The 25808-nt window shown below is 46.3% G+C and overlaps 1 protein-coding gene across 3 annotated transcripts in view; it reads left to right on the top strand.

Moving 5' to 3' along the window:
* The window catches only part of PRKCA (protein kinase C alpha), a 656418-nt gene that overhangs the window by 366557 nt on the left and 264053 nt on the right, over positions 1-25808 (top strand). For all 3 annotated transcript variants that reach the window (XM_063960833.1, XM_063960834.1, XM_063960835.1), the window contains exon 4: positions 12509-12620. In XM_063960833.1, coding sequence (XP_063816903.1) covers positions 12509-12620 — 112 coding nt within the window. The remainder of the gene's footprint in view (positions 1-12508; positions 12621-25808) is intronic.

Raw genomic sequence — 25808 nt, 5'->3', positions numbered from 1 at the left:
GAGAACTAGGAGCAAGATTAGGAAACAGGGTAAAATATTCCAGAGGGATAAACATTAGGATCCTTGAGAGGATTTATAGGAGACTACCGAGAGTTACATGAGAAAAGAAGGAGGAGTAGAATGAAAAGTTAAGGAGAAAAAAGAGTAAGAGGGAGAGGAGAAAGAGAGAGGGAGAGAAAAAAAAAAAAAAGGGCAGAGAGAAGCAGGTACATGTCGCGAGCGGGGGGAGAGCGAGTCGGGGAAAGAGTCGTGTGGGGAAAAAGGGTAATGCGAACTAGGAAAGACCTGGGAGAGCGACTTGAAATTTAGTGTACCAAGGTGTCCAGACGCCATGAAATTTATCCACTGTGTTGTTCATCAAGGAGGAAAGATATTCCATCTTAGCCACAAACCAAACGCGGTTCATGAGTTCCAGACGTGTTGGAGGGTTGGGGAGTTTCCATGATTTAGCAATCTGGAGTTTAGCTGCACAGGCTATATGCATAGCTAGTTTGTTTTCCGACTTGGATAGCTGGCAGGCTGGGGCACACAAGAGCAACGTCTCAGGGGGCAAAAGGGGGCAGTCCGGAATAAGCGACTGGATAAGGGTGCGGACCATAAACCAAAAGGGGGCTATCCTCGGGCAGCTCCACCAAACGAGAAAAAACGAGCCTACTTGACCACAGTGGCGCCAACAGAGGTTAGAAGTGTTCGGATACATTTGGTGTAGGCGCTCGGGGACCAGATACCATCGCGCATAAACTTTGTAGGAGTTCTCCTTAATGGAGACACTAATAGAACATTTAGAAATATTCAGTCGGATAGATTCCCACATGTCGTCTTCCAGGGGTGTTCCCAAGTCGGTATCCCAAGCAAGTTCATGCGCCATGCGAGTTGGCGCGGCTGGAGACAAAATGGAGTGGTACAGATTAGATATAGTGCCTCGGTCCGTGGGGCGATACATGCAAAGGCGTTCCATCGGAGTCGGGACATTAGGGATAGGCGTTGTCCTGGTTGAGGACATAACGAAATTTCGAATTTGAAGGTATTGATAGAAAGATGACGTCGGGAGAGAGTGTTTTGTTTGGAGGTCTGCGAATGAGTATGGTGCATTGTTGTGAAGTAGATGGTGATAGCGGGAGACTCCTGCTCTAGTCCATATGGAGGCAAGTTGGTGGGATCGGCCCGGTGAGAAGGAGGGGTTGTTCCAAATGGGGGTTAGGGGAGAGGGAGTTGTGTGGAGTGAAAATTTAGATTTTAGCGAGTCCCACACCGATAAAGTTAAGGATATTGTTGGCACTAGTTGAGTGGTTTTAGGTCTATGCTGGCGGGGGAGCCATGGAAGGTGAGAAACCGAATCGACTTGAGCCAGATCACTCTCCAAATCCACCCATCTCCTTGTGTGCCGTGGAGAGTGCCAGGCGACAAGTTGACTGAGAGCCGTGGCATGGTAGTATCTTGACAGCGAGGGGAGACCTAGACCGCCACATGAAGAGCTTTGCTGGAGGGTCTCCCTGCGCAAACGTGGCTTCTTGTCATTCCATATGAATTTACCATATTGGGTCTGGAGGGAGGATAGAATCCGAGGAGGGACCGGGACAGGGAGAGTCTGGAAAAGGTATAATATCTTTGGGATGACGTTCATCTTAATGGCATTAATTCTGCCGATCCAAGAAATGAAATGTTTTTTCCATCCTAAGATGTTTTGAGATATTTCCTTAAATAGGGGTGGAAAGTTGGCGTCATAGAGAGAGTGGTAAGATTTAGTGATTTGTACCCCCAGATATTTAATGGAGGTATGACGCCATGCATAAGAGAAGTTGGATTTCAGAAGGTTTAGGGAGTTGAGAGGGATGTGTAGCGGGAGGGCCTCTGATTTGTCGTTGTTCACCCTGTATCCAGAGAGGTCCCCATAGAGAGTTAGTTCTTTGAAAAGATTGGGAAGGGAAATTAGCGGGTTAGTGAGGGTGAGGAGGACGTCATCCGCAAAAAGAGAGAGTTTATATTGTGAGTCTTTGATAGAGAAGCCCGTAATATCCGGGTTGAGACGGATGCGACAGGCGAGAGGTTCAATTATCAGAGCGAAGATGAGAGGCGACAGTGGGCATCCCTGTCGCGTACCGTTGGTGATGGCGAAGGTGTCAGAAAGAATTCCATTTGTTAGCACAGAAGTGGAGGGGTTGTGATAGAGTGCCGATATTGCTTGGAGAAATTTCCCGTGGATACCAAAGCTGCGGAGTGTTTGATCGAGGAAGGCCCACGAAACCCTATCGAAGGCTTTTTCCGCGTCCAATGCCAATAGAAGAGAGGGGAGCTTGACTGAATTAGCGTGATGGATCAAATTGATGGTGCGTCTGGTATTATCTAGAGCTTGGCGTGAAGGGACAAATCCGACTTGGTCGGGGTGTATAAGGGATGGGAGAAGAGGGTTCAGGCGTAAGGCAAGAATTTTTGCAAAAAGTTTCAGATCGGTGTTGAGGAGGGATATAGGGCGATAATTAGAGACCTGCTGGTGGTCCTTACCATGTTTGGGAATAACAGTGATTAATGCTCTAGTAGTTTCGCTGTGAAAGAGTTCCCGTTAAGGATTTTATTAAAAGTAGACGTCAAGTGGGGGACTAGATCACATTCGAATGTTTTATAGTACGCGAAGGGTAGGCCGTCCGGTCCTGGGGCCTTAGAGGGTTTCTGAAGTTTAAGAGCAGCCGATACTTCCTCGTCGGATATAGGTTTACATAGTGCAGTGGCTGAAGGAGCATCCACTTGTGGAAGAGAGCATGAGGTCAGGAAATCAGAAATTCGCATATTTGAGTCAGGTAGGGATGACGAACTGTTTGGGGAGTTATATAGACGGGCGTAATAATCTTTGAAGATAGAGTTAATATCTGAGGGTTTATAGTGGGTGTTGCCATTAGAGTCCTTAAGTGAGACTATGGAAGAGAGGGCTTTACGTGCCTTTAACCTGTTTGCCAATAGGACGTCAGCCTTGTTGCTTTTTTCATAAAATCGCTGGTTCAGCCAACGAAGGGATTTATCTATCTTTTCTGTGATTAATGCATTGAGGGCTGCTCTGGCTGCCAAAAGCTGTTTATAGTTCGAGTCCGTGGGACTGCGCTTATGAAGAGAGTCTAGGTTTTGGACCTGATCAGTGAGATCCTTGAGTAGTGCCTTGTGTTCTCTATTGCGATGGGATGCATAGCTGATTATATGGCCTCTGAGGACCGCTTTGTGGGCTTCCCAGACCAATGGGGAACATCCTGATTCATGATTGTTAAAAGAAAAGTATTCCTTAAGATGCCCGGTTATCATGGATTTGAAGGAGGGGATTTTAAGGAGTGTCTCGTTCAGGCGCCAAGATGGGCGGGAAGTTGGGGTATCCAACAGATCAAATGCGGACGCGATGAAGGAGTGATCCGACCAGACATTGGGGATAATTGAAGAGGACAGAATATGGTTAGAAGCCGGGGGGCTGCAGAAGAGATAATCTAGTCTGGAATACGATTGATGGGGGCAGAAAAAAAAAGTATAGTCCTTGGGGGATGGGTTCAGAGCACGCCAGGTGTCGAAGAGAGATGCCTCTTTGATAAGTTTGGAGAAGGTGTCGGATATAGGACAGGTGCGGGGGCGCTTCTGGGGAGCGGATTTATCTAGCAGAGGGTCTAGAACTGCGTTGAAGTCCCCTCCCAGGAATACATATCCCGCTCTGTGTTTTTGAAGGGCTTTGAAAAAGGAGCTCAGAAACCGTTGTTGGCCCGTATTGGGCGCATATAGGTTGGCTATAGTTACATCCAGGTGACCCAGCCTGCCAACCAGAATGATATATCTCCCCTCTGTGTCAACATGACCCGAGCTTTGGGTGAAGGGGAGTTTGCTGCTTATCAGGATAGCGACTCCGTTGCGTTTAGATTCACTTGAGGAGTACAACACAGTGGAGAATCGTCTGGAAGATAAATTGGGGTGGCCATTACGCTTAAAATGTGTTTCTTGAAGTAGAACTATGTCTGCGCGTAGGGTGCGGATTGTACGGAATAGATGAGAGCGTTTATGGGGCGTGTTAAGGCCCCGGACATTCATAGAGGCAATGGTGAAGGGCATGGTGCTGGGAGCAGGGAGAGTTTGGGTGAGGTAATAAAAAGGGAGATCAGTAGAATGAGGCCGACACGCTCGGGAGGGGTAGTTTACAGAGGAAAAGAGAGAAGAAGAAAAAAAAAAGGGAAAAAAGGAGAGAAAGAAAAAGAGGAGAGAGGGAGAAAAAGAGGAGGAGGGAGGAGAAAGAGAGAAGAAAAAAAAAAAAAAAAAAAGGGAAAGACAAAAGACCTAAAGAGAAAATTAGAGACGGGTAGGTAAAAGAGAAGGAGCAGGATACTCAACACAGAGGAGATTGGTACTCCTGTAGTTAGGACTTAGTGGTCCGGAGAGGCGAGGGAACCAAAGTTCCGTGTCGCCAAGAGGGAGTAAGAAAAAGTAAATAAAAATGGGGGGTGTTGGAGATCTGAATGTGTAGAAAAATGTCACATGGATAGAGGAGAACAGAGAGTACACGCACAACCCTAGAAGAGGGGGGGTAAAGCTTCAAACAAAATGTGCACTAAATTGTAGGAGACACGAGGTGGGGCGGTGTCCCCTGGGTGAGGGGGAGTAGAGGGAGAGAGACGAGGGGGGGGGGGGGGAGAGAGGAAAGAAAAAAAAATAAATAAAAATAGAACGGAGGGTGTATTGGAGGAGAGAAACAATCAGCATCTGAAAATACATTGGGTACTTATTATCTGGGGATACCAGAAGTTTTACGGCATACATAGATATACATTTGTCAAAACCTGCGGGATCGACCGGCACAGGGGGTCCACAGTGCAGCTTGTGAAGTCCAAGAGGGAGCCGGCGGTGAAGCTGGTTAAACATGTGAGACCCCCTGTGCCCGTGGACCGCCCCACAAACCATAACAGATAAAACTTGAAAACGTTGGGACTGCAGGAGAAGAGAGACCTAATAATGCATGGTGCTGTCATTATAACCGTGATCATCTAAGAGAGACATGAAGCCCCTGAGTTGAGAACAAACTAACAATGGGAGGCAAAATGGGGTGTGGGGGAACGATAGAATTTAACCTCGAATGGCAGTAGCATAGAGGGTTAGGGGTGATTGCCAAAAACCAGAGATTGGCCACCCAGATTACTGTAAACATATGGAGTCTAGTGAGTTTGGACTGCTACGGAGAGTGACCTCGAGATAATTCCAAAAAAAGAACAAAAGGCATCATGGGGTATGGGTGAGGGGGGGGGGGGGGGGAGACAAGGAAGGAGGAGAAGAGAAAAAAAAAAAAAAAAAAAAGAAGGGAATTAATTATAGTAAATGGGGGGGGGGGGAGAGGGGTATATGGGGGGAGAAGTGAACACATGCATTACATGAACATAACATTGAATTCCTTGCAGACGTATCGTCGTATAACAGTATAATGGTAGAACAGTATAACAAGGGGTGTGACCCCCCGACAACAAACAGTCCATAAAAAGTTATACAGATGACTGAGGGGGGAAGCATGCAAAGTAGTGTAGATTATTCACGGGCAGAAGTAGTTATCGATGGGCAGGAAACAAGGGTTCGTTGTGAAACATCCAACCTAACACGCCATCCGATTTTAAGGTGAGTGGTCTGCTCCAGCGGGGGGGCCAGCCTCCTCTATGTGCGAGAGCAGATCCCTGCCCTCACGGGGATCTCTGATGATGACCGTCTTTCCGTGGAGGTCAACGATTAGCTTGAAGGGGAAGCCCCATCGGTATCGAATGTTCCGGTCCCGTAGTGCCTTCGTGAGATCGCGGAGTTCTCTCCGTTTGGCTAAGGTCAGGGGGCCAGATCTTGGAAGAACTGTAGTTTAGAAGAATTGTAGAGTACATAAGGTTTTCCACGGGTAGAGTTGAAGACCCTTTCCTTATCCTTGAACTTGAGGAAGCGGAGGACCACATCGCGAGGAGGTTCGCCATCCCTCGGCTTAGGACGGAGGGCACGGTGAGCCCTCTCTAGAGGAATCTGTACAGCCCCCAGGTCCGGGATCAGGAAGGAGAAGAGGTCGTGGAGATAAGGTTCGAGATTATCCATACTGACGGATTCCGGGACGTTGCGAATGCGTAGATTGGATCTGCGTTCGCGGTTCTCGAGATCTTCGTTTTTAGTGCGAAGCTCTGATAGTTCTGAGACAATGTGGTCCAAATCGCGCCCCGTATCATTTAAAGCTTTCTGGAAATGGTCCTGACGGGATTCCATTTTCGAGGCTCTGGAAGCAAGCGAAGAGATGTCCGTTTTGATGGAGGCCACCGCCTTGTCCAATTTGGACTCCAAGGAGTCTTTAAAGTCCGAAATAAGGGAGCGGAGAGCTAGGATATCGTCTTTAGTGGACGGAGCGGAAGGCGGGGTGGCGGAATTATCCATAGAATCGTGAAGAGGGGAGGGGAGACCCCTAGGTTGGGTGTTCTTGGTGCCCCTGGTAAAGTGTTGAGAGATATCGGCACCCCCTTGCTTAGGAGTCTTGGACGAAGATTTCTGCATGTGGATCGTACCAGTGTAGGGTATTATACTATGAAATATGATCCGTCAGAGGAGGTAGGGAGTCAGACGAGAGAGGAACAAAAAAAAAAAAAAAAAAAAGGGGGGGGGGAACCGGGGGGATGGGGGGTAGGCACCCAGGGGGGACCGCGCTCCTCACTTTTAGCCGATCATAGCGCCAAGGGCTGGCGTAGTGGGATTGTCGGCAATGAGGATTCCACTTCCAAGGTAGTAGGGAGACCCCCGGTCATGGACCCCTCCGCCGATGCGGACTGGGGGGTGTAAGTCCTGAACGTTGAGGTAGGCCAGGCAAAGGGTTTTCCAATGCTGGTCAGGTGCCAGTGGGGTCCCGCCGGGAACAAGAGCCGGTGTCACCGGGGTCAGGGCGAAGCATCCAGCGCCCGGCGTGTGGTGTCAGGGGCCACTGGTGGTTCCGCAGTCTCCTGGGAGCAGTCAACCCGGGTTATGGTGTCGGTGTGCGCTGAGGTAGGGACCAGTAGTGTTGTCCCGGCACAGGTGGGAAGCAGAGGCTGGGCCGTGTTATAGTTTGGTGAGGGGTTGCCACCGAGGGGTTAAAGCAACAACCGCTCAGTTAGCCCTCGGTGCTGTTGTGTCTCCTTGTTGTACTGCTGTACAGCCTCCTTCGTGCGCCCCTGAGACCCAGTATCAACAGAGGGCCTCCCCCCAAAGTGGTCACCGGGCTCCACTATGCCCCACCAATCTCCGGCGGCCCCAGCCTACCCGTCCGGCTGCAAACAGCAGGCCTCCCGTCACCGCAGCACAGGGGAGCAGGAGGATGGCGGGCTTCAGCGCGCTCACCCGGTCGCACGGCTCCTCACGTCCCAGGTCACCAGAAGGACGGGAGAGGTAGGGGAGGGAGGGCGCGTCTAGCGGCTCGGCGGCTTCCGCAGCTCCGGGGAACAGTGAGCGCGGCGGCTAGCGAGGGAGCCCCGATCACGGAGCGGTCTCACCTGCTAGGCGGGGATCGACTCTCCGTCCACCGGGGTGGGGGCACGATGGGTGTAGGAGGATCAGTCCGTGGCAAGGCTCTTCCTTCCAGCGGCCAGTCCGGGCCGCCTCTCAACTCCAGGCCCCGGCTTCACTCCGGGGGGAAGGCCGTAATCCGCGGGAGCACTTAAAAGTGCTCCCCGATTCCGCGGGACCCCCCAAACAACCGCAACAAGGTATATGTGGCCTCCGAGGGGCGCCTGGGGCCAGCAGGAACCGGCCAGGAGGGTTTTGAAGTGCTTTTATAAGTAGAATTTGCAGGAGCTGAGGGGAAGCACATCTACTCTTCACAGCAGCTAGGCCACGCCCCTAATAAGAATATTTCATTCATTCAGATCTAAGATGTATTATTTAATGTTCCCTATATTATTTTGAGCAGTGTATTTATTTATATATTATTTTTTATATATATTTTTTTTTTCTCTGTGTACTGCTTTTCATACATTTTCCCAGTAGTAGGAATAATAATAATAATAATAATACTAATAATAAGAAATAAAAAAATAAAAAAAAACATTTAACATGTGTTTCCCCAGTAATGGACCTCGCAGTAGAATTGCTTCATGACATATTACCAACTGCAGAGATATAGTAAACCTGCACTAAAGCTTCCCTCTACCCTAAAGCAGGAATCTGATCTTGCCGGCTTGTAGCCTGTTGTGTGCACCCTGCTCTGAAACCTAACAAGACAACCACAGCAATTATACACAAAGGCCTCATGTCTGAGAAATGTTAGTATTATTATAAACTAAATACAATAGCAATAACATTTGGAAGATGAATTATGTTATAGTTTATCCTTTGCTCTCAACAGAACATAATCTGTTATTATATGTTTGTGAAATAAATTAACTCTATGAGCCCGTGTACAACTACCCATCTTGCTAGTGTGCTCTTTATCCATTGGTGGCATTCACATGATAAGAATTAAATGCAATTAATGGTTTTGCATTTTACTAACAGGGTGGCTGTTACGGTGTTAATGTATCACCCTTTCTCTGCTGGTGGGAGGGTTAGGCTGCGGGTGGGGGGGTTTGAGTTAGGCACCCCAGGGGTGGGTCAGAGTTAAGCTTTAAGGTTTAGGCTAAAGGGAGGGGGATTAGGGTTAGGTTGCCTGTGGGTGTGTGTGTGTGTGTGTGTGTGTGTGTGTGTGGGGGGGGGGTCAGGCTGTAGGAAAGGGGGGTTAAGGGGTAGTTTACTTGCCAAATAGGTGTCGGGATCCTGAGCGTAGGGATGTCGTGGTCGGTATTCTGACTGCTGGCATCCCAAGTGCTGGGATTCCGATACCATCCTAGGAGTCATGCTTCTGGTTAGTCAGTAGCACATGGGGAAGGACACCTGTGCAGTTGCTTATAGTTTTTGTAATATTGATGAATAAAGATTATTTTAGATGACATTTTCTCTTAACCCTGTAGACCATTTTCTTTTCTGAAAAAAAAAATGGTTTCTATGGCTAATTTCATAAAGAACTCACGACAGCCATTCATATGTTCCCTCTCATTCATGTAACTTGTACTAGACTGATGAAAGATCTGATATGTTGTTGTAAGTTACAGATGTTGTTCCCCCCCCAAAAAAAAAAAAAAAGAAACCTCACTTCGGACCAATAACATCCCATTCACAATGTTGTTTTTCAAACTATCTTTTTTATGGGTATGGCAGGTGCAGTGACACTCTGTAACAGAGACCTAAAGATATGCAGCTGTGATCTAAATTAGTTATCCACTAACTGATTCAGATTTAATATGCTGTTGCTGAATAGTTAGTAATATTACTTATACTGTAATAACTGCAAATGAGTATGCTTTACAACTTGAGATTGCCAACATTGCTGTCATTATATAAAAATAATGGTTTATCTGTATAGTTTTAGTAGCATGTCATTGCATTTACGATGTGCTCCCATTACAGTAAATGGAAGTTATCAACGCATGCCAAGCGATTCTTACCGCTGACATTCTCATCACCAGCAATAGTCCCTTTATAAGGCATAGCGAAATTAAGCTGCACAGTCATAAGTGGTAAATATAGTGTATGTGATCCCTGAACATGTGTAGGGCCATAGCCACACAGATAATTTCTATGGAACATACAAGTGTGGGTTACAGCATTTAGCAGTGTACATAATGTTAATGATTTTTCTTCTTTATGCTCCAGCATACATTCTGATGTTCTTTCTTTATAAAGAGAGGTCTGATGTTGCTGATTATTCGGGCATTGTGGCAGAAATATGTATAATTGTGACATGTCTATGAATTGTTACTCTGGGTGAAAACGGTTAATGTGCAGTGTTTTCAGGGTGCAGCTGGCTGTTTATGTTCGGGACACAATACCCCAGCTTTTCCATTGGTCGCATTAAAATTTCTAAATTTGTACTACATTTATAGGCAATTCATTTCCATCAAGTGTCACAGAAAATCTTGATGAGGAATTTCTAATAACACAGCTCGTTAATGGCTTTTTTGAAAGGCCTTTGATAGACAAAGTGAAAGCTGATTAACTAATGAATTTTCTAGCAGAGCAGAATCAAAGCTCGTTCCACATGGATTTGTTTGCCCAAGCCGGGTGTCATTTAATCAGGATATTCGTGCCTGAATGTCAGGACAACTCGGGGTTAATTCTTTGACTGTAGATATGCTGGGTCTGGCAGGTTTATTCTGATCATGCTGGTGGTCACCTTATAGTGGACATCTAGCTGTTATAAAGCTCATATTATTATAAAGGTTCTTCTGCTGTGCAATACCAGAAGCTAAATGATGATCTTCATATAGTTCTGTAAAACCAAAACTCGCTGTGACCTTAGGCAGTTGCCTTATTTGCCTATTCCACATTTGGTCTTGTGCAGCTACAGTCCCAGGAACACAGTCCAAACCAAAAGACTAGGTAGCTACAGTGGGGTTGGTGCTGATATGCCGGTGGTCGGGATCCTGGAGGTTAGCATACCGACCTCGGGATCCCGGCCGCCAGAATGCCGGCGGGGGGAGCACAATGGAGCCCCCTGCGGGCTTGCCGCTCAGTGGGCTTGGTGGCTCGCTGCGCTTTCCACAGGTTCTATCCTCACTCTATGGGTGTTGTGGGAATAGCCCCTGTTAGCCAGCAGTGGTCGGGATTCCGGCATCGGTATCCTGACCGCAGGCATATCAACTGCATCCCCTATAGTGACCTCAGATTATACTTGAAACTTGTATCTTCATTAATAATATATCTGTTTTCCCAGTGAAACTTAAGAACACTTATACAGTATGTGCATGCACATTATTGGGGATAGTGTTCATCCTACAAGCTTAAAGTGCACCCTCACATACTTAATGGAGTTAGCCTATTTGTTGGCTTAACCAGTATTCCTAAGAAATCAGCTTGGCACTAAGGGGCTCACCTTTTTGAACCCAACACACCCAGGTACTCCACAATGACAAATATTATTATCTGTCTTAATGTGATCAACAATCAGAGCTGGTTTAAGACTGCATGGGGCCCTAGGCGAAATATTGGTTTGGGGCCCCCCTCCTCCGATCTACTGATAGCACTTTATTTACGTACCCTAAACCCATTACTGTACATGGGTCACACTGACATCACATGTCTGTCATGTCTGTTATATACAGGTCACACTGATATCACACACCTTAAACACATTGATCATTATACACAGGTCCTACTGATATAATGCACGAAATGCACACTGATAACTATACAAGGATCACACCGATATCTTACAACTGATATACACAGGTCACATCAATATCACATGCCTGATCTATACAGGTGATACTGATATCACACACTAGATACAGTATACATTGATTCTACACACCAGGTACACAATGATAATTATACAAGGTTCACAATGATATCACATACTGTACCGATATACTGTACACTGATCACTATACATACTCTTCTCTATAAAGAGGTCACACTGATATAATACATCTGATACACACTGATCTCTATATAAAGGTCTCACCAATATTACTTTTAATTAAATTAATGACCTATTGATGAACTTTCAAGGGATAACTCTCCTGTTGTCATTGCTCCACTTAAGTACAGGTCACTGCATGTGTCAAACCAAAAATATGTTTTAGTGTTGCCTAGTGATGTATGCTTTCATTCTGCCACTGCTGCGCAATCTTTTATTATTATTATTATTATTATTATTATTATTATGTTTTCACTATCCACTATTTAGTGTAAGAATATATGATCTGTACATTTGGGTGGCAAAGATACTGGGGTTTTGTTTTTAAGATATAGCAGTGTTAAGACACTGCATACTAGATAAACCATGTCTCTTTTTCTCATCACTGTAATGTGTCACTTGCTCATTATAAAATGTGTACCCTCCAGGAATAGTTGTGGTGATATACTGTACTGAGCTTAATCTAGAAACATTAATAACCAGTGACAGTTATGTTACAGAAGAAAGTTCTCAGTGACCTGGCCACTGTGTATACACTGTGCTACATGAATTTAGCTCTTCTGCTGCATAGTGCAGCTGCTAGGCAACTCTCGGCCTTAATCTACTAATGGCCATCAACCATCTATAGTTATCAATCATCAATGGTTTGCAACAGACGGCAAATATCCAGTGGTTATCTACCATCGATGGTAGACGCAGAGCAATGTTTTTAGCCTGCCACCTGCTGTGCAGCACAAGCAGGGATGTCCATTGATGGGTGAAACCATTGATGGCCATCCTTACCTTAGGTCCCATGCTACTGAGATGGAGGAATCAAAGGAAATTGTGCTGAGCACTGCTTGGAGGAGCTTAGCACATTTCCCTATGACCCTTGTGATTGGCAGAGAATATAGACAGTACTGTCCAGTAAGCTCCGCCTCTACTACTATAGTTGCCTTGGGATATGGTTATGTCAATAATGAATTGTCCATAATATATATCTGACTTGTAAGTAACATGTATGTTATATATTGCAATGTTGTCTCACTCCCATGATTTTCTGTTTTTTGTTTTTGTTTGCAGGACCCTCGGAGTAAGCACAAGTTTAAGATCCACAATTATGGGAGTCCCACATTCTGTGACCACTGTGGATCACTACTGTATGGGTTAATACATCAGGGAATGAAGTGTGAGAGTAAGTAGAGAGATTCACCTATTTCTATTCCTGTTACCATGCTTCTGTGTGAATATATCTTCTAGGTGAAAAAAACAGTGGGACGCCCATAATGTATTAAAAGATGTTTAATTTGTAACAAAAAGAAGAGATGACTTAATTCAGGGGTGTCAGACCACTCACGAAAACGATTGGACGAAACGCGTAGGATAGCTTCCCACATTGTTCAGCTGTCTATCACAGGGTAAGCTGGATGCTAGCAGTAAACCACTGCAGCGGATGCCTGTTAATTGCGGATTCAGTGCGCGTGGCAAGATTATTTTAGATAAATTCTTTTTTTTCCTTTTTTTAATATGAAATGTGAGCAGTTTTAATTTGTGCTAAAATAAATCCAATTTACAAGGGTACTACACCATTGAGATTTTATTGTGATTGATTATTGTGTCTTTGGTGTGAAACTGTGGTAACGGGTCTCTCTGGGTTCATATGAAAATACATGAGAAGTTGCAGATATGTTATAAGCGATTTTGTTAAAAACGTGATGTACAGTATGGATTAAACCATCTCTTTCTCTAACGTCCTAGTGGATGCTGGGGACTCCGTAAGGACCATGGGGAATAGCGGGCTCCGCAGGAGACTGGGCACTCTAAAGAAAGATTTAGTACTATCTGGTGTGCACTGGCTCCTCCCTCTATGCCCCTCCTCCAGACCTCAGTTAGAATCTGTGCCCGGCCGAGCTGGGTGCTCCTAGTGGGCTCTCCTGAGCTTGCTAGAAAAGAAAGTATTTTGTTAGGTTTTTTGTTTTCAGAGAGCTTCTGCTGGCAACAGACTCTCTGCTACGAGGGACTGAGGGGAGAGAAGCAAACCTACTCACGGCAGCTAGGTAGCGCTTCTTAGGCTACTGGACACCATTAGCTCCAGAGGGATCGAACACAGATACCTAACCTTGATCGTCCGTTCCCAAAGCCGCGCCGCCGCCCCCCTCGCAGAGCCAGAAGAACAGAAGCAGCAGAAGCATGAAGACATCGAAATCGGCGGCTGAAGACTCCTGTCTTCACTTAAGGTAGCGCACAGCACTGCAGCTGTGCGCCATTACTCCCACAGCACACCGCACACTCCGGTCACTGTAGGGTGCAGGGCGCAGGGGGGGGGCGGGGCGCCCTGGGCAGCAATTAAGTACCTTTTTGGCAAAAAGAGACATATATACAGTCTGGGACTGTATATATGCCCGAGCCCCCGCCATTTTTTACACATTAAAGCGGGACAGAAGCCCGCCGTTGAGGGGGCGGCGCCTTCTTCCTCAGCACACCAGCGCCATTTTCTCTTCACAGCTCCGCTGGAAGGACGCTCCCCAGGCTCTCCCCTGCAGTATACAGGTGCATTAAAGGGTAAAAAAGAGAGGGGGGGCACATAAATTTAGGCGCAGTATATAAATATTAACAGCAGCTACAGGGTAAACACTAAGTTACAGTGTAATCCCTGGGTTATATAGCGCTGGGGTGTGTGCTGGCATACTCTCTCTCTGTCTCCCCAAAAGCCTTTGTGGGGTCCTGTCCTCAGTCAGAGCATTCCCTGTGTGTGTGCTGTGTGTCGGTACGCCTGTGTCGACATGTTTGATGAGGAAGGATACGTGGAGGCAGAACAAGTGCAGCTGAGTGTGGTGTCGCCGCCGCCGGTGCCGACACCTGATTAGATGGATATGTGGAAGGTGTTAAATGATAATGTAAACTCCTTGCATAACATATTGGATAAAACTGTAACCGGGGGACAGTCAGGGTCTCAACCCATGCCTGATCCTTCAGCGCAGAGGCCATCAGGGTCTCAAAAGCACACACTATCCCAGATAGTTGACACAGATGTCGACACGGAATCTGACTCCAGTGTCGATGATGATGAGGCAAAGTTGCAGCCTAAAATGACTAAAGCCATCCGCTACATGATTGTAGCTATGAAGGATGTATTACACATTTCTGAGGAAAATCCTGTCCCTGACAAGAGGATTTATATGTATGGGGAGAAAAAGCATGAAGTGACCTTTCCCCCTTCACATGAATTAAATGAATTATGTGAAAAAGCGTGGGATTCCCCTGACAGGAAGGTGATAGTTTCCAAGAGATAACTTATGGCGTATCCTTTCCCGCCAATGGACAGGTTACGCTGGGAATCCTCCCCTAGGGTAGACAAGGCGTTGACACGCTTGTCTAAGAAGGTGGCCCTGCCGTCTCCAGATACGGCCGCCCTAAAGGATCCTGCTGATAGAAAGCAGGAAGCTATCCTGAAGTCTGTTTATACACATTCTGGCACACTGCTGAGTTCAGCAATTGCTTCGGCCTGGATGTGTAGTGCGGTAGCTGCATGGACGGATTCTCTGTCTGAGGAGTTAGATACCCTGGACAGGGACACTGTTCTACTGACCCTGGCACATATCAAGGACGCGGTCCTATATATGCGGGATGCCCAGAGGGACATTTGCCTGCTGGGCTCTAGAGTTAACGCAATGTCCATTTCTGCCAGAAGGGTCTTATGGACTCGGCAATGGACAGGGGATACCGACTCTAAAAAACACATGGAGGTTTTACCGTTTAAGGGTGAGGAATTGTTTGGGGACGGTCTCTCGGCCCTAGTTTCCACAGCTACGGCTGGGAAGTCAAATTTCTTGCCTTATGTCCCTTCACAACCTAAGAAAGCACCGTATTACCAAATGCAGTCCTTTCGTTCTCAGAGGAGCAAGAAGGTCAGAGGTGCGTCCTTTCTTGCTAGAGGCAGGGGTAGAGGAAAAAAGCTGCACCATGCAGCTAGTTCCCAGGAACAAAAGTCTTCCCCGGCTTCCACTAAATCCACCGCATGACTCTGGGGCTCCAGAGGCGGAGCCAGGAGCTGTGGGGGCGCGTCTCCGACATTTCAGCCACCAGTGGGTTCGCTCACAGGTGGATCCTTGGGCTATACAAATTGTGTCTCAGGGTTACAAGCTGGAATTCGAGGTGATGCCCCCTCACCGTTACCTAAAATCGGCCTTACCAACTTTCCCCATGGAAAGGGAGATAGTGTTGGAGGCAATTCACAAACTTTTTCTCCAGAAAGTGGTGGTAGAGGTCCCCCCCCTTCAACGGGGAAGGGGCTACTATTCCACTATGTTTGTGGTACCGAAACCGGACGGTTCGGTCAGACCCATTTTAAATCTAAAATCCCTGAACGTTTATCTGAAGAAATTCAAGTTCAAAATGGAATCGCTCAGAGCGGTCATTGCAAGCCTGGAGGAAGGGGATTTTATGGTGTCTCTGGACATCAAGGATGCTTACTTGCATGTCCCCATTTATCCGCCTCATCAGGAGTACCTCAGGTTTGTGGTACGGGACTGTCATTACCAATTCCAGACGTTGCCGTTTGGCCTGTCCACGGCACCGAGAGTGTTTACCAAGGTGATGGCGGAAATGATGGTGCTCCTTCGGAAGCAAGGGGTTACAATTATCCCATACTTGGACGATCTCCTCATAAAGGCGAGGTCCAGGGAGCAGTTGCTGATCAGCGTAGCACACTCTCAGGAAGTGTTGCGTCAGCACGGCTGGATACTGAACATTCCAAAGTCGCAGCTGATTCCTGCGACGCGTCTGCCCTTCCTGGGCATGATTCTGGACACGGACCAGAAGAAGGTGTTTCTCCCGGAGGAGAAGGCTCAGGAGCTCGTGACTCTGGTCAGAGACCTCCTAAAGCCAAAACAGGTGTCGGTGCATCGCTGCACGCGAGTCCTGGGAAAGATGGTGGCATCATACGAAGCCATTCCCTTCGGCAGGTTCCATGCGAGGATCTTTCAGTGGGATCTGCTGGACAAGTGGTCCGGATCGCATCTTCAGATGCATCGGATGATCACCCTGTCCCCCAGGGCCAGGGTGTCTCTTCTGTTGTGGCTACAAGGTGCTCACCTCCTCGAGGGCCGCAAATTCGGCATACAGGACTGGGTCCTGGTGACCACGGATGCAAGCCTCCGAGGGTGGGGGGCAGTCACTCAAGGAAGAAACTTCCAAGGGTAGTGGTCAAGTCAGGAGATTTGTCTGCACATCAATATCCTAGAACTAAGGGCCATATACAACGCTCTGAGTCAAGTGGAGCCTCTGCTTCGAAACCAACCAGTGCTGATTCAGTCAGACAACATTACGGCAGTGGCCCATGTGAACCGCCAGGGCGGCACAAGAAGCAGGGTGGCAATGGCAGAATCCACCAGGATTCTTCGGTGGGCGGAGAATCACGTACTAGCACTGTCAGCAGTGTTAATTCCGGGAGTGGACAACTGGGAAGCAGACTTCCTCAGCAGACACTACCTCCACCCGGGAGAGTGGGGACTTCATCAAGAAGTCTTCACGCAGATTGCAAATCGATGGGAACTGCCACAGGTGGACATGATGGCGTCCCGTCTCAACAAAAAGCTAAAAAGATATTGCGCCAGGTCAAGGGACCCTCAGGCAATAGCTGTGGACGCACTAGTAAGACCGTGGGTGTTCCAGTCGGTCTATGTATTTCCTCCTCTTCCTCTCATACCAAAGGTGCTGAGAATTGTAAGAAAAAGGGGAGTGAGAACAATACTCATTGTTCCGGATTGGCCAAGAAGGACTTGGTACCCGGATTTGCAAGAAATGCTCACAGAGGACCCGTGGCCTCTGCCTCTCCGACAGGACCTGTTACAACAGGGGCCCTGTCTGTTCCAAGACTTACCGCAGCTGCGTTTGACGGCATGGCGGTTGAACACCGGATCCTAGCAGAAAAGGGCATTCCGGAAGCAGTTATTCCTACGCTGATAAAGGCTAGGAAGGACGTGACAGCAAAACATTATCACCATATATGGCGAAAATATGTTGCTTGGTGTGAGGCCAGGAAGGCCCCTACAGAGGAATTCCAACTGGATCGATTCCTGCACTTCCTACAGTCAGGTGTGACTATGGGCCTAAAATTAGGGTCCATAAAGGTCCCGATTTCGGCCCTATCCATTTTCTTTCAAAAGGAACTGGCTTCACTGCCTGAGGTTCAGACGTTTGTTAAGGGAGTGCTGCATATTTAGCCTCCTTTTGTGCCACCAGTGGCACCTTGGGATCTTAACGTGGTATTGGCTTTCCTGAAATCCCACTGGTTTGAGCCACATAAGACGGTGGAGCTAAAGTATCTCACGTGGAAAGTGGTCATGCTGTTGGCCCTAGCCTCAGCTAGGCGTGTGTCAGAATTGGCGGCTTTGTCATGTAAAAGCCCCTATCTGGTTTTCCATATGGACAGGGCAGAATTGCGGACTCGTCCGCAGTTTCTGCCAAAGGTGGTGTCATCTTTTCATCTGAACCAACCCATTGTGGTGCCTGCGGCTACTCGTGACTTGGAGGATTCCAAGTTGCTTGATGTAGTCAGGGCTTTGAAGATCTATGTTGCCAGGACGGCTGGAGTCAGGAAGACTGACTCGCTGTTTATCCTGTATGCATCCAACAAGCTGGGTGCTCCTGCTTCAAAGCAAACCATTGCTCGCTGGATCTGTAACACGATTCAGCAGGCTCATTCTGCGGCTGGATTGCCGCATCCAAAATCAGTAAAAGTCCATTCCACAAGGAAGGTGGGCTCTTCTTGGGCGGCTGCCCGAGGGGTCTCGGCATTACAGCTTTGCCGAGCTGCTACTTGGTCGGGTTCAAACACATTTGCAAAGTTCTACAAGTTTGATACCCTGGCTGAGGAGGACCTGGTGTTTGTCCATTCGGTGCTGCAGAGTCATCCGCACTCTCCCGCCCGTTTGGGAGCTTTGGTATAATTCCCATGGTCCTTACGGAGTCCCCAGCATCCACTAGGACGTTAGAGAAAATAAGAATTTACTCACCGGTAATTCTATTTCTCGTAGTCCGTAGTGGATGCTGGGCGCCCGTCCCAAGTGCGGACTTTCTGCAATACGTGTATATAGTTATTGCTTAATAAAGGGTTATGTTATGTTGGCATCCATTGGTTGATGCTCTGTTGTTTGTTCATACTGTTAACTGGGTAAGTTTATCACAAGTTATACGGTGTGATTGGTGTGGCTGGTATGAGTCTTACCCTGGATTCCAAATCCTTTCCCTGTAATGTCAGCTCTTCCGGGCACAGTTTCCTTAACTGAGGTCTGGAGGAGGGGCATAGAGGGAGGAGCCAGTGCACACTAGATAGTACTAAATCTTTCTTTAGAGTGCCCAGTCTCCTGCGGAGCCCGCTATTCCCCATGGTCCTTACGGAGTCCCCAGCATCCACTATGGACTACGAGAAATAGAATTACCGGTAAGTAAATTCTTATTTTTATTTTTTTTACACGTAATCATCCTGTGTGCACCCCATGTTTTTTCTCTTTAGTAGATTCAATTTAGTCCAATCTGTCTCTGGACTTCAGCAGGGTTGAGCATTTAATCAATGAACCTCATCAACATATATTTAACTGTTTCATGTACTGTAGTTTATGTTTGCGTTGACAGGAATTTGGATGTGTTAATTATTTCTAGGGGGCATGTAAAATACTCTCCAGGGGGAATTTTCTATGGAACCTTTGATTACAGACATTTGTAGTAAAAGATTCAGCCATGGTAAAAGTGAATGATTTGTTCTGTTAGGTAATATCCAACATAATTTAGTTTAGTTTAAACCCACTCAGTGTTCAAAAGTTATTTATTCAAATCCAAGGGTTTTCCTAAAATGTTATTTATTAGACTGCAGAGGTGTCACCGTCCTTGTCATAGATTGCAGTGAGCTACATCTCCCACCTGCCCATGTACTGAATGAGAGTATTCATAATGTTATGTACGTATGACCAAGTTACAGCATTTCCAAGGACAGCTCCATGTATAAAAGTTTTGCTTTTGGAAACGTACAGGATTTTTAATATTTAACTTATTCCGTTGTACAGCTCCTTTTGTTACTGTCCATAAGAGCAACTAATCAGAGCATGGCGTGCTTTGCGGCACCTCGTCAGCAGTACACTGCTTCTGGGAGCACTTTTATATATTGGCTACTGTGTCTGACAAGCATCAGAATTGGGATTTTATTGAGGCTGGTTACACTGATCTATTACTTCAAGACTTTATTAAGAAAAAAAAAAATTGACAAAGTACATTCTTTCCTTTACCAAAATGATCTGGTCTTGCCTTTCCTTAAGATGCCACAACTGTGGTGTAGATTCTTACTGTACTTCCAGATGTGTCCTCATACATCTTACCTCAATACGCCACGTAGTGTGAGATGCCTTGCATGGGTGAGCTGACAGGACCCGTACAACTCTGTTAGTGTTGGGTGTCTTTTGCCAAAAAAATGCATATGAAGTGGTATGTTATAGTGGTTTCTAGGAAAACACTGTAATGTAGCATTTCATATGTAGATACAGCTATGGTTGTACACAGAATTAATCAGCATAAGCTGCGTGTGCATCCTGCTCACATCATCTAGTGAATAATGCATTTTAATGGAAAAAGTTGCACGCAAACACGCTCGGCGCTGCAGAGTGGCGTGACTAGAAGGGCTGTGTAACGTGCAGGGAGGATAGATGTAAGTGGACACAGATTTCAGTAACATTCTGGAGAGTATTTGCTTCCTGTTGATGAATTTCTCATGATGGTCTGTGTGTCCCAAGTGAAAATCTTTTGTTTTTATTTTTTTTTGTTCTGTACAGAAATCCTTTCAATATTTTTTTTTTCTGGACTTTTTCCTTTTTATACCCTAACCACACTAAAGAGCAGAATTAATTACGGTTTGACATTCCAGCTGTATAAACTATAAAGTCAGCAATATATTAAATTTAAAAATATAGTACAGAATGACAAAACCATTGATTGCACAGCCGAAATTCCGCACCTCCAAGGAGAGGCCTGTCCTGATATAAAATTATATGCTACAGTTTCATATGTTCTGAGTGTTTACTCAGTGAAGTAAAATCTAGGAGGAGTCTCCATATGCAATGATAGTCTCACGGTTCTGGAATTCTTTTGATCCAGCTTGGGGCCCTGGGTATTAGCTGAGACGTACAGGAAATGGGGAGACTTAATGTTATTTGCACTCATAGGTTTTACAGGAGATTAAGCACACTAATGTCACCGGGTGGCCTCTGACCTAGTGATCAATAAAAATCAATCAGGTCAGAGATACACTCCAGCAACAATGGTCCCAGAACTCAAAACAGCATTGTATTGGCAAAACGGAACCAGAATCCAAATCAGGAATCGGAGTCTTATGAAACCAGGGAAGAACTTGAGGATGCTATATCCCTGTTACTGTTCTGATGCAAGACCTGGCCCTAGAATCCAAATGAGGAACACGGAATATAGTAGCAGGCCACGTAAAACAGTACTGTGCATCTGAGTGCATAGACCACAACCCAACCCTAAACTCCAGCCCTGGAAGCAGTACCCTATTCTGTTAGTCCAAGACAATACACACAGTACTGGGAAACCAATAAGTATCAAAGAGATATGCCGTTAAACCTGAGTAAACCACAGAGCAATGCTTGAGAGCACAGTCCAAGGAAGTAGTCAGCCCGGATGTAGAACGGAATCCATGCAGATGGTATGCGGTGAGTACAGAAGCAGATGGAGTGGACTGCATAAACACAGGCCGTGCTTACGGTGAGATGACTGGGAGCAAGTCTGTATGCAGCATGGAAGCCGCAGCGCTTGTGTATGGTAACTCAGCGGTTGTGTGAAGTTCACTGAATTCTGACAGCATGAGAGCCATTGCGCTGATAGATGAAATAACAACCGCAGCAGGTGGTAATGCAGGTAACGGCAGCAGGACATGGACAAGCTGAGTAGTCACTGGAGAATAATCACAGGATACACTGGAGCCTAGATCGATCCTTGGAAGGAACACAGTTGTTCAGGCAATAAGCTGATCCCTGAGGCTGGTTAATAAAGGGAGTGCTGTTCTCATTGGTCTGGCTGACTAGGTGAAAGATAATCATGAATAATAGGCCCTACACATTTGAAGATATAACTGAGCGATATGAACGTTCTCGTTCATTAATGAACGAGAACTCGTTCATATCGTTCAGTGTGTAGTCACCAATGATGAACGATGTGTGGCCCCGCGCTCGTTCTTCGCTGGTACTGGATCGTTTAAACATGCAAGCCAATATGGACAATCTCGTCCATATTTACATGCAGCTCGGCAGCACCTCAGCCAATGTGTAGGGCTCTTTAGTCTGCAGGAAGGTTTGCATATGTCAGTGAATTAATGTTTAACCCTGTAAGGGCGACTAAGACCACAATTAGTGACAGATATGATCTACCAGACGCCAAAACTATCTAACAAGGTGTGTATTACACTACTGTATGTCCTGCAAGTGTCCATCACCAATTGTGACAGATATCTGCTCTACTCAAAGAACATTAAGTTTTATGACCGTTTCTGATATACTGCTGTACAGTAGTTTATCACAGTTGTCTTCTCATAGTACTGTATGTATTATGCGGTTCCCTTTGTCTTGCTTGAGATTTTATTGTGACATTTACTGTCATAATTTAGATTATTCTAAGAGAAACAAAAAAATCAGTCACTGAGATTAGCCAGTTAGGGAACATGAATCCAGAAAAGCTGTAAACATTTTTCAACCTGGCCAGCAGAACTTATCTACCCGTAAAACATATTAACGCCAACTAGCGCTTGAGAATAATTTATGTTGGCATCTTAAAAAAATATTTATACTACAGAAAGCATATTCTACTAACATGGCCATCTGCCATTTTTGTGCTTCAGTGCACATTTTGTGTGAACAAGCACTTAATTAGGATTGATTAACTTTTATACTTGTTTTATGTAGCTTGTACAGCTTCTGTTAATTTTCTATAGTTGCTGTATTTGGATACTAACTAGCAGTCTTAGTGAAATTGACGGTTTCCATTTCAAATTTCATTCTTATTCATTATAAAGTGCTGTGTAACTGGGATAGATTTTTTTTTTGTATAACTCATACAGACAGTTATTTGACATATTTATATTTTCAATTTCAATTCAGAAATCTTTCAGAATGGCTGCACCACCGAGCTCCTCAAAAATGGTTGTCCCTACCTCTATTATGTTTATCTAGGACACTTTTTTGTTTTTGTTTCGGAATTATTTCTTTGAAGGTACTAAAAAAAAAAGAAAGAGGTTGGGGGGGGGGGGGGGGGGGATTATAAATCCGCTAAATTTTCTTTCTTGTTCTATATAGTGCTCCTGTTGTCTGTGAAGCCCAGCACTTTTACTTGGCCGTGATGATTCTTTATCGGGAGGAGAAAGTGGCTTTTCTTTATCTCCTTAATTGGCTAATGTGCTTCTCAGTTGATGTAGAACCACCCAGATGATGTTTTCTTACATAGAGGGAGACAGTTCAGAGTCTAATATTACTTACATTGTCTTGGAAGGGTCTACGATAAAGCAATTCATTATGAATCCCATAACCACAGCCTCCCACTATGACTGTCATCATAAGAGGGCCATTGAATATTAGCAATGTTGACACCATCACAATATGCAATGGTTGCTCACTGCTGTCTGCAGTATTGTGGGTGTGTCAGCCTTGGGATGAACCATTAGAAATCATCACAATCCAGGTATCAAATGGAAAAAGATTATTAATGGAATGATCAACTACTATAGTTTGCCAACCATCAGTTTTTGGTGGCAGTCTCTGCCTTCCACCACCATGGAGAAGGTGGGAGGGTTGTCCAATCTACAAGAGCTGGGGGACTCTACCAAATTTCGGTGTCTCCCAGAAACTCCAAGAGAGTGGGCTAATATATGTCCATTTTCTGCCTGGAAACACCAGTCAACTGAGGTCTCCAGTGCACTCCCAAGGATTGGTTTGAAACACACTACAGAGTAGTAAGGAGGGTCCAGAGAACACTGTAATGTTTGATAAATACCTTGTTAGTTGTTAGATTTTCTCTCCTGCACTGGTTATTTGTATGAAGCTGTCATTGCATTATTCATATATTGAAGCCATCAAATCAAATTATCATGTATTAAAGAATATTAAGAGCCAAATCCATAAGTATCATAGTAGCAGGTGGTGCAGCTGCCGTGGTGTCACGTCTACCCATGTGTCCTTTACAAAATATTTTCTATGAGACCCACAAATGTCTTATTGCTCCACTGTCTTTTTCACTGCTGGATTGCTGATAATTATGTCTCCTCGCCCCTCAGGATTTTTTGCACTATTGCAATACTGCTGATTCTGTTGCTTACCTCATTTATATAAAGTGCTTGTTGAATTTGTCGTATGCCTTTTATTTAATGTCAGGAGCCCTATTTCTCTAACGTCCTAGTGGATGCTGGGGACTCCGTAAGGACCATGGGGAATAGCGGGCTCCGCAGGAGACTGGGCACTCTAAAGAAAGATTTAGTACTATCTGGTGTGCACTGGCTCCTCCCTCTATGCCCCTCCTCCAGACCTCAGTTAGAATCTGTGCCGGCTGAGCTGGGTGCTCCTAGTGGGCTCTCCTGAGCTTGCTAGAAAAGAAAGTATTTTGTTAGGTTTTTTGTTTTCAGAGAGCTTCTGCTGGCAACAGACTCTCTGCTACGAGGGACTGAGGGGAGAGAAGCAAACCTACTCACGGCAGCTAGGTAGCGCTTCTTAGGCTACTGGACACCATTAGCTCCAGAGGGATCGAACACCGGTACCTAACCTTGATCGTCCGTTCCCGGAGCCGAGCCGCCGTCCCCCTCGCAGAGCCAGAAGAACAGAAGCATGAAGACATCGAAATCGGCGGCTGAAGACTCCTGTCTTCACTTAAGGTAGCGCACAGCACTGCAGCTGTGCGCCATTGCTCCCACAGCACACCGCACACTCCGGTCACTGTAGGGTGCAGGGCGCAGGGAGGGGGCGCCCTGGGCAGCAATTAAGTACCTTTTTGGCAAAAAGAGGCATATATACAGTCTGGGACTGTATATATGCCCGAGCCCCCGCCATTTTTTACACATTAAAGCGGGACAGAAGCCCGCCGCTGAGGGGGCGGGGCCTTCTTCCTCAGCACACCAGCGCCATTTTCTCTTCACAGCTCCGCTGGAAGGACGCTCCCCAGGCTCTCCCCTACAGTATACAGGTGCATTAAAGGGTAAACAAGAGAGGGGGGGCACATAAATTTAGGCGCAGTATATAAATATTAACAGCAGCTACAGGGTAAACACTAAGGTACAGTGTAATCCCTGGGTTATATAGCGCTGGGGTGTGTGCTGGCATACTCTCTCTGTCTCCCCAAAAGCCTTTGTGGGGTCCTGTCCTCAGTCAGAGCATTCCCTGTGTGTGTGCTGTGTGTCGGTACGCCTGTGTCGACATGTTTGATGAGGAAGGATACGTGGAGGCAGAACAAGTGCAGCTGAGTGTGGTGTCGCCGCCGCCGGTGCCGACACCTGATTGGATGGATATGTGGAAGGTGTTAAATGATAATGTAAACTCCTTGCATAACAGATTGGATAAATCTGTAACCGGGGGACAGTCAGGGTCTCAACCCATGCCTGATCCTACAGCGCAGAGGCCGTCAGGGTCTCAAAAGCGCACACTATCCGAGATAGTTGACACAGATGTCGACACGGAATCTGACTCCAGTGTCGATGATGATGAGGCAAAGTTGCAGCCTAAAATGACTAAAGCCATCCGCTACATGATTGTAGCTATGAAGGATGTATTACACATTTCTGAGGAAAATCCTGTCCCTGACAAGAGGATTTAAATGTATGGGGAGAAAAAGCATGAAGTGACTTTTCCCCCTTCACATGAATTAAATGAATTATGTGAAAAAGCGTGGGATTCCCTTGACAGGAAGGTGATAATTTCCAAGAGATTACTTATGGCGTATACTTTCCCGCCAACGGACAGGTTACGCTGGGAATCCTCCCCTAGGGTAGACAAGGCGTTGACACGCTTGTCTAAGAAGGTGGCCCTGCCGTCTCCGGATACGGCCGCCCTAAAGGATCCTGCGGATAGAAAGCAGGAAGCTATCCTGAAGTCGGTTTATACACATTCTGGCACACTGCTGAGGCCAGCAATTGCTTCGGCCTGGATGTGTAGTGCGGTAGCTGCATGGACGGATTCTCTGTCTGAGGAGTTAGATACCCTGGACAGGGACACTGTTCTACTGACCCTGGCACATATCAAGGACGTGGTCCTATATATGCGGGATGCCCAGAGGGACATTTGCCTGCTGGGCTCTAGAGTTAACGCAATGTCCATTTCTGCCAGAAGGGTCTTATGGACTCGGC

The sequence above is a fragment of the Pseudophryne corroboree genome, chromosome 3 (assembly GCF_028390025.1).
Source record: "Pseudophryne corroboree isolate aPseCor3 chromosome 3, aPseCor3.hap2, whole genome shotgun sequence".
In the NCBI taxonomy this organism is placed as follows: domain Eukaryota; kingdom Metazoa; phylum Chordata; class Amphibia; order Anura; family Myobatrachidae; genus Pseudophryne; species Pseudophryne corroboree.
This window is presented reverse-complemented; position numbering and strand designations above follow the sequence as displayed.